Source organism: Urocampus carinirostris, chromosome 3 (assembly GCF_059441175.1).
Source record: "Urocampus carinirostris isolate Australia breed hairy pipefish chromosome 3, RoL_Ucar_1.0, whole genome shotgun sequence".
Lineage (NCBI taxonomy): Eukaryota > Metazoa > Chordata > Actinopteri > Syngnathiformes > Syngnathidae > Urocampus > Urocampus carinirostris.
Window position 1 is genome coordinate 26638477 of NC_142351.1, and position 9828 is coordinate 26648304.

The window sequence follows — 9828 nt, forward strand, 5'->3', positions numbered from 1 at the left end:
GAGGTTGTAAGAGGGTGGGGGTGTGGTAAGAGATAGGGAAGTTTAAGTCCTAAATCATCAAAATTTCCCAGAGATCGAGGTGCCGCTTTTGAAAAAGACAGCCAGGACAGGAGATAGGTAGTGGGACGATGGTGGGAGAATGGGGGTGGTTGCCAAATGTCTGGGTGAACAGCTAGGCATGTAAAAGGAAAAATGCAAAAGTTAAACAATTTCAGGCAGTAATGATGATTAAAAATGCAGAGGTTTGTATTCAAGGCTCATTTCACTTTACTACCAGTGCAGCACACCCAAAAAAAACACCCATCAGCAAATCTGTGAAGCCATTCCTTCCTATATGTCATGTGTCACACCTCATAAAAACTGAGACTTCTAAGTGTCATGCAACGGAGTCTATCTGCTACTCTAACACGCTAAGTGAAGCCCAAGGGGTACTTGAAGGCTCTTCAAGGGATTCTCTGAATTTCAAAACAGATCTTTAAAAAAAGTCGCAACAATGTAAAATCACAGAACCTGTGATTGCTCAACCAAAAATGCAGACAGAAAAGAAAAAACAAAGAAAATAATGTTCTCACTTGATTGTCTTTTCTATCAATATATTTGCATATTTAACTGTATATCTCATCTCATCTCATTAGCTGCACCGCTTATCCTGAGTAGGGTCGCGGGGGTGCTGGAGCCCATCCCAGCAATCATCGGGCAGTGGGCAGAGGACACCCTGAACAGGTTGCCAGCCAATCGCAGGGCACACAGGGACAGACAACTCGCTTGCTCATTCACACCTAGGGACAATTTGGACCAGCCAATTCACCTGAAATGCATGTTTTTGGAATGTGGGAGGAAACCGGAGTGCCCGGAGAAAACCCACGCAAGCACGGGGAGAACATACAAACTCCGCACAGGAAGTCTGGAGCTGGATTTGAACCCACGCAGGAGGTTCTCATGACATGAACTGTGCCGCACATGCGCTAACCACTGCGCCGCCGTGCTGCCCATTTAGTATATATATATATTTTTTTTTAATTAAAACACTATACAGTAGCATTCATTTTAAGGAAAACCCATTTTAATGCTTTGAATAATTGTATTGCTAATAAAAAGTTAAGTTACAATTTTTGTAAAAAAATAATTCTTAAAATCAAAAAAGTGGATCAAGATTTGGGTCGTTTTAAGTTTCTTTTTAGTCAATAAATGCCTTAATTTTAGTACATTTTAATTGATATTTTGTAAACTTACCACCAATTATGACGAAAAACCTTGAAAATCGGTTATGAATTCAGTGCCATTGACGGTTTGAGATGTCAATTATCCATTTACCATTTATGCAAAGTAGGTTGATTAAGGCCTTTTGTGGTAATATATATTATGTTCATCACAATATGTATTTTGTGATTGACAAGTGGTGTTTCATTAAAGGGTAAAATAATGTGATGAAAATATAAAATGGTTCCTCAATTAACTAATGGAGGGTTGATGTCTAAATTCGCCCATGGCGCTAAATTCAGAACTGATTTTAGATGTTTTCCTTGTCATTGGTAGTGAATGACGCTCAGTCAACCAATAAACATCATGACAGTTAATATTGAATTTCCTAGCAATGACACTAAACCTCCATACCTGTCAACCTGTACGGTTTTGCCGTACAAAGTACGTTTTTTATGTATTTTAAGACAAGTACGACGTACAAGGAAATCTGTATGGAAAAACGCAAATTTGTCAATGATGGGTACCATCCGGCATACACCGACTATCACGAAATGGCAAATCAATCAAGTCAAAGGAGTTCCCCCCGGAAGCCTCTATCTCGGTATCGTTTTTTTCGTTGCAAACAAAGCGAGCGGTAGTATGCTACTGTGCGCATGCGCTTGCCGCCTGGGGATTTCCCATTATGAATCATTCCAAAATATATATATATATATATATATATATATATATATATATATATATATATGGTGTACGATTATTTTGTATTTTGTACGGGAAAATAAGACAGTTTGTATGGGCATGGAGCCGTGGAGGTTGAAAGGTATGAACCCCCAATACCCCTGTTAAGCAGGTTGCTGTTGTTGCTATCGGTGTGTGAGCGTGGGTGTTAATGGGTAAGTGTGAAGCACATTGTAAAGCCCTTTGGGAGAGTCCATTTAACATTTAAGCAGGCTTGAAACCATTTTAAAAACGAAAAAACAATGCCCCATAATTTTTAAATTTCCAATTTTGTTTTAATTTAACACAGTTGACGTGTAATCGGGGGTTAAAAAATGAATCTGAGGAGGAACCTCCATTTTATAAAGTAGGAGAAACACAAAGATGCATGAATTTCAAATGATGGATCAGCTGAGCATACCAGACAGGAGCATCACAAACAATTGAATATGATTCTTTCAATAAACGTCCCAGTTGGAAGAACAATACAATGTCAGGTAAACTAAGTTGAGGTTTAATTGTTTTAGGTAGGGACGCTTTTGGGGGGTTATACAAAGCACTTTGAACATAAATTGAACAGAAAGATAGCAGCTTCGCGTTAAGTACAACTTAGGAATGCCACTAATAAATGGCAATGAAAACGTGCTGCCTTTTCCCTAACATACCTGGCAGAGTCAGCCAAATAAAAGTCGACCGCGTATCCAAAGTGGCTGCCTTCGTCCCCGCTGTAAACTGAAGGATTGTCCACGTCCAGGTTGAAGCCTCTATATCCAGGAGGAGAGGCAAACAAGAGCCCGGCGAGGAACAGCAACGAGCGGGCCACCGGAGCACCAGTCCCCGGCGTCTCGGAGCCAACTCGCCCCGAACACATGTTGACAGAAAAGTGGGAAATACGTCCGCCTATGTTGGTTTCCAGTGACTAAAATGGTGCGCCTTTTAAATTGAGATTTGTGTCTTTTGGGGTAAAGAACACGATAAAAGAAATTACAGGCGCATCCTCTCGACTTCCAGCAAAGTATTCGAACCGTCAGCGCTCGCGTGCGTTCCAGCCCCACGCCTCTTGAGAAGTGAGATCCAGGCTCAACCTCCCTCTCTTCGTCCTCCTCTCACAAGCAAATTTACAGCAGGGAGTTCCCAAAGCTGGGAAACATAAGTTTGGAAGTAGAGGAGGAGCCCGTGCTTCCCCGCGAGAATTGAAAAAAATAAACATTTTTTTTTGCATTTCATTCGCTTATCTTCTTTTTACCTCTGAGTTGGAAATGTGTTGCACTTTTGTGCTACACTTATCAGATTAGCCAACTGGACAGTAGTCCGTTTGATAACTTTCTAGAGGTAGGGAAACTACGGCCCGCGGGTCACAGGCCACGCAGGGCGTCAGGCTTTTTAACCCTCGTCACATGCAAGAACGTATTATGTACATTTTCATGTTTTTGTATTTTTAATCAAAGCGATAGCATTGAAAAAACGTACTGTGATTTGTATGTTATTGCATTTGGGAGACAACCAATATGTAATAAGTATATCCATGAGATTTTGTTGTATTAGACACAAGAGGAGCTATCTATAAAATGTATTTAATAGGGAAGATAAAGGGGTAGGAAAAATAAGCATCTGCTTCTGACTACCCCTTTTCGAACATGTTGTGTGACATTATTTCGTTGTTGACTCATTGTTTTTGTCCTGTTTTTATTTTTATGTTCGAAATAAAGTTTTCATTCATTCATTCATTCACCACATAATATGCTATGAACATTATTTGGACATAAGGATGTGTACCTTTATAATACATAATCTTTGATACCTCATAAATACAACAACAACCTCGGTTTTTGAACCCCTTTCAGTTCGAACGAATCAATTCTCGACCAAAAATTTCGAGATATTCTTGCTTCGCTGTTCGGTCAAATAATCGAAGTTCGAACGCCGGTATGCGTGTAGATTGCCCCCCACCCCTCGTGAAGAACTGTTATCACGTGCGGACGTGTTTCGTTTTGCTTTCGCTTTTAATATAGGTGTACCAAGTGTTTTAGCCCCTAATTATGCCTCCGAAGAAGGTCGGTGCAAGCAGCAGGTGAAAAAACAAGAGTAGTGCGTACAACTTTTTAAGAAACAATTTAAAAAACAAAAAAAAAAACAACAACAACAACATTTAAGAAAGAAATAATAGCAAAATATGAAGAAGGTGTGCGAGTTTCCGATCTTGCTATACATACAGCATGGCTTCTGCTGAGCACCACAAAGGTAAGAAATCCTATTCATAATTCTTTTCTTTACCCTTTGTTTATTTTTACACGTTCATGTTAGCGTAATCTTTTGTACGGAAGATTACCATAACGCGAACGTACGATTAGCCTGGGTTAGCTTTGTTTGCGTAAAACATTCAGGGTGTTGTAACGGAGCCCCATTTCCAATGAAACGCTAGCCACTTGTTGTGGAGACCCGGGTGCTAAATGACGTGTAAACGACCAGATTTTTTTAGTTGTACACGTTCATGTTAGCGTAATCTTTCGTACGGAAGATTACGCTAACGCGAACGTATGATTAGCCTGGGTTAGCTTCATGTTTACGTTTATGGTAAACATTCAGGGTGTTGGAACGGATTAAAAATGATTTACATTACTTTTAATGGGAAAAACGTTTTCGGTCATTGAACAAATCGGTTTTCGAACAGGGTTCTGGAACGGATTATGGTCGAGAACCGAGGTTCCACTGTATGTTGTATTTCAATGCTTTTTTATGGATTTTGCTATTTTTCACGCCAGAGGGGAATTGGATAGCTCTACATTATCTTTTTTCCTCTTGTATTAATGATGTCGGATCTAATACCAGATACAAAAAAGTGTCAGGACCAGAACAGAAACAGGACCCACTCGCGTAACATTTACTACAAGTTTTATTAAAGGAACGAGGAAGGGGTGCGCCCACTATCCGGTGTTCGCTCTCGTACTTGGCTTGTGATCCGAACACGAAAGTGGATCTTCCGTAGCAAGCGACGGTGGTGTCAGGGGTGGAAAACTGGTCTGTAGCCGGGACTGGGAGAGCAACATGTGGTCAAGATCAAAAGAGGTCGTAGCGGGAGACAAACAGGAGCAAAAACGTGACAGGCGTGAGTCAGGGTCGAAAAAGGGCTTGCCGTGTAAAACCAGAGATACGCTGACGGACTGAAAAAAGGGGACAGATAGGAGTGGGTTTAAATAGAGACAGGGAGCTAATCAGAATCCGAGGCAGTTGGCGCCAAAGGAGCATGCACAGGTGATTCACATCGGTAATCATGACAAAAAGTCAAATAAGCCGGGATGGGAGAACGAAGCGTGGTCGGAGATCGGAACCAGTCAGGTAACCAGAGACGATCGGGAAGCCAGGGACAAGGGATCGATACAGGAAACAGGGGACGGGATCGAACAGGATACGGGACAGGTCGGGAACAGAACGGTAGCCCGAGTCAAAAATGCTTGCCTTGCATGTGCGAAAGTTTGCTGACGGACTGACAAGGATTGAACGAGAATGACGAGCTTAAATAGGAGGAGGACAAATTAGGGAACGAGTGGCAGTGGGGCTGAAAGGGTGAGCGCAGGTGAGGGTAATTGACAAATCATGACACTTTTTGGTCACTTTGAGTCTGCGTAGTTTGTATTCTTCCTTGTGTTTTGTGGCACTCTTTTCTGGTTGCACTACTCTATAGAGCGGCATCTACTGGTTAAATTTACACAGTGTCCCTTTAAAAAAAACAAATTAAGCCATGTTTTAGAATTTCTTGACAAATTATATAAGATAATCTGCTATTTGGTGACATTTGAGGTGAGTGTGAGTATTTAATTTTTTTCTCTCAAGAGTTTTATGTCTGAAATCTGAAAACCAATCCCAGACATATGTGTAAGAATCGCAATACTGGTATGATTATTTTTCGCTTTTAAATTCTAAATCAGAATCCAAATGTGTCATAAGGAAGATCCCAAGTGATTCCATATTCGTGTGATGACTTTGATGAACAAATTTAGGACTGATGTGTTTTATTTGGGATTAGTGGAAGCAAGGGGATCGTCATTGGGCTGCTGTCTTTGAAATTCTGGATCTGACTCACACGAATAACTGCAGGACCGTTCTAATGACGTTCATAACCGACTCCCTGAAGATAGACCCTGAATTTTAGTGCCTGGAATGAGTGACTGTTTCTTCAGCTGAATCACTGGAAGCCGTCAGGGATGCAACACTTAGCCCAAATTTGGCTGCGCCGTCCCAGCAACATGAACGTATCCATCCATGACCGTATTTATAGTCCATCGCCCAGGCAGGGAGCTGACTGACGGTAGTAATCCACCATGTCTCGGGGACTTCTTGCAGCTGTTGGGGGGTCGGGGATTATCCTTGCATTAATCCCGGTGGGGCTGAAATTCCCTTCAAATCAAATATTTCATCAAAAGTTGATGACCTTTCAACGTTTTAGAGCCACGAGCAGGATTTCATCATTCCATAGTAGTTAACTTTAACACAATGCTTATAAGAAAATAGCGTTGTGTTAAAGTTAACTTTAAAAGTAAGCAGATTACACGGTCCAGTATTGTTTTTTGTTCAGGATTTAAAATTGCTTTTTGAAACTCAACTTTATGTTAACAATCTTTAACTCTACTCAGGACCGTGCACAGAAAATCACCAGGTAATAATGAGCCTCTGTTAGAAGAGTATCCATTTGGAAACGTTTTTTCCTTTTTACTCAGTTAAGGATTTTTGCGACTGCTGGGGTCTGTTAGAAATGTTTCCCAACCGATTCATGAGCAAAATGTCTTTTTTTGTTTTGTTTTTGTTTATAATGTCACCGTGCTGTCATCTCTAAACAATTACACAGACAGCCTGGAAAACATACAATTATTGTAGCATTAACTCCTATATTTCGTCACTCATTCTTATTGATTTGTTATCAACGGGGAGTTTAAATTACGTGCTAAGTATTTAAAGAATTAAACAAATTTTTATTTGCGATCAACAAGAGGGAATATTAAATGCATATTTTGTATGCAATACATGACATGTACACTATGATGAAGAAATGCATACAGGTGCCCTTGTTTGCTCCTATTTTTGTATTTGTGAATGGACCTGATCTCATAGGGTATGTAATCAATTGTCCAATTTTAATTAGTTTTCCAATTATAAAGCCATGTAAATGGACAAAATCAGATAATGGTTTTAGTCCGATCGTAAGTAGTCTGATTGACATAATGTAGTTGGTTTGTCTGCTGATTTTTCGATTACTTGTGCACGTACATACATTTTAGACTGATCTGATTACTTGTGCACATTATTGCACATGCACAATTTCTCCATCCGGGGTATTTCTTTATTCTTTTTCACAGAGCACAGTGGAGACGAATAATACACGGTCACTCGGGCATATCATCTTAACAAGTCTCATGTACAGAACATCTGTTAATTTCCCCGGGAAATTTCCATTTTATTTTTGAGTGAACCTGGCAATGTTGTATCTATACATACATTATAGAGCAGTGGTCTGAAACCATTTTAAACCCAAAAAGCCATAATAGCATTTTTCTTAGTTTTTTTAGAGAGATCCTTGCAATGTTTTTTCAAGACAAAGTTGAGCAAATCCGCTCTCCGGACAAAACCTAAATTTTCAGTGCATTTTATTTCACTGTGTGACGTCAGATGATTTGATAACATGTATGAAATAATAACAATGCCAGAGCCTGTGTCCCATATCAACAAATATAACACTTTACACTTGTTTCCCTCCCACAGTAACTTAAGATCATTGAGGCTTATTTTGACCATAATTTTTTCCTTGTAAATAATGGTTTCAAAACAATTGAAAAAATTTACATTTTAAAAAGTTAATTTGTAAAATAGTCTCAAGATTGATGCTCTGCATTTATATAGCGCTTTTCAAGTCAATGACTTCCCAAAGCGCTTTACAATGTGCTCCACATTTCCCAATAGCGGCCTTGCAGCCATGTAAGACGCTAACCTGCTTATTGGGGGCATTAGGGGTTCAGTGTCTTACCCAAGGACACTTCGACATGTAATACGGACGAGCCGGGATTCGAACTGGGATCCCTTGATCCCAAGACGAGCGCTCTACCTCCTGAGCTTCTGCCGCCCCTAAAAATGCAAACGAAAGGTTCACCAAGGTACAGTATTTCCATTCAGCACAGTGGCCCTGTGTAAGAGAGAAGGTAGCGTGCCATGTGTGCAAAGATCCAGCGACTCCCACTGCTCACCCAATCAAATTACTCTGTGTGCTCGTTTGGTGTTTTTGAGTGTTTATAGATTGTTTTGTGGGCTTTTATCACAAAGAGTCTCAACAGTGAACTTACATTATTTAATAAGCTTCCATATGAAGGATTCCTTAGTGACATACAACCAAAACATGGTCTGTGGGTGTGACTCCCTTGACTGTAAAATGTAATTTAAACGATGCCCTTTATATACTGGAGCGAACCGTTTTATTTATCAGCTCCGCTTTGGCAATACATGCACTAAGCTCAGCATTTCTCTCATCATAATTGAAACGCTACCGAGTACATATGAGTGGGCAGCATTTTATCTTCGAGCCATATCTGACTTGCAAGCCATAGGTTCCCGACCCCTATTATAGAGTGTAAATCAATCCTTCTGGCAAGCCACATACGATCACAGCGTGTAAACACACGAGACACAGCAATGATGCTCACTTTTTGAGAAAGGAGGGAACAAGCATGATACTTGGTTGTTTTTGGTGTGTGACATGAATGAAATTGTGTGCAAACGCCATGTATACTGGGTTGTAGCATTCATCACCTGTTATATGGGCAATTAATTTGGTTTGGTCCAAAAATCCGAATCCTGATTCAAGTTGGACTATTCCCTGCATGCAAACGCAGCGACTTTTTATTTAGGTTGCAAGTTTGCTAAAAAACAAACTGAGGAAATGAAGACATCCATTCGTTTTTTTTTAAGTTTGTACTATATACCAGTGCTCATCATACCATTTTGAAAAATCTCTTCTTAAGTAATGATTATGTTTTAACTGATTCTATGAAGTTAGGCCATGTTCTTCTCTCTGCTCAGTCTAGACAAACTAATAATTTTGTTTGCACCCCTAATGTCTTTCAAAGTGGCTGCCTGCTACTTTGCACCTCTTATATTCACTCGTTTTATTTTTTTACCATGGTGACCTATTCAAGAATCTAACTAAATACGGTCGTTGACAGCAATCTGTTTTATAGATGACCCTCTTACAATATTTCTAATTCCAAATGATAGAAAATCAGATCTTGCATGACAGACTATTTTTATGTGTGACTATCTTGTCTGAATAGAGCTGCTGTTCATGCCAGCAAATGAAGACCAAATGCTTATCGAACCGTCGGCACAGTAATTAGCCTTGACTTACATAAACTGTCTTTGTCCTAGTGTGATGAAAAATAGGGTATGAGGTTGTATACTGGTGCCTCAGCATTATCATCATGCTCTGTCGCCATGGAGACACAGCTGAACTACATGTATACTTGCCAAGAAATTCACACAGCTGACACAATAATTTAAAAATAGAATTGTCACTTATATTCTTAGAGAGTCATGTAAGGCATGCATCCACCAGCTCTTGAAGTGTAAGAGAATGTTAGCAATAGAGTGGGGTACATATTAATAGTTCAACAAGTAGTTCATATCTGCACAAGTGCGATATAAAAGTGTGACTTGACGTTAACAATGAACATGCTCAACTGAAAAGTTAAAGGTGGTCACCAGGCTACGTGAGTTTTAGAGCGAGAGACCTATTGTTTTACAACAGTGAATGCATTGCTACAATATAAATAGGCAAATAGTCTTTTTCTCCAACACAGCTTATTAAAATGGCCAGCTCATCTGAAAGCTTTGCAGAAGTTACACTAAAAGCCACAAAACATCAAAGGA

At 39.9% G+C, this 9828-nt stretch overlaps 1 protein-coding gene across 2 annotated transcripts in view; it reads right to left on the reverse strand.

Annotated features, from left to right (window-relative positions):
- Window positions 1-3030, reverse strand: part of itga5 (integrin, alpha 5 (fibronectin receptor, alpha polypeptide)) — a 55219-nt gene extending 52189 nt beyond the window's left edge. For both annotated transcript variants that reach the window (XM_088331276.1, XM_088331275.1), the window contains exon 1: window positions 2586-3030. In XM_088331276.1, the coding sequence (XP_088187402.1) occupies window positions 2586-2791 (206 nt within the window). In that variant the 5' untranslated portion in view covers window positions 2792-3030. The remainder of the gene's footprint in view (window positions 1-2585) is intronic.
- Window positions 3031-9828: the final 6798 nt, after the last annotated feature.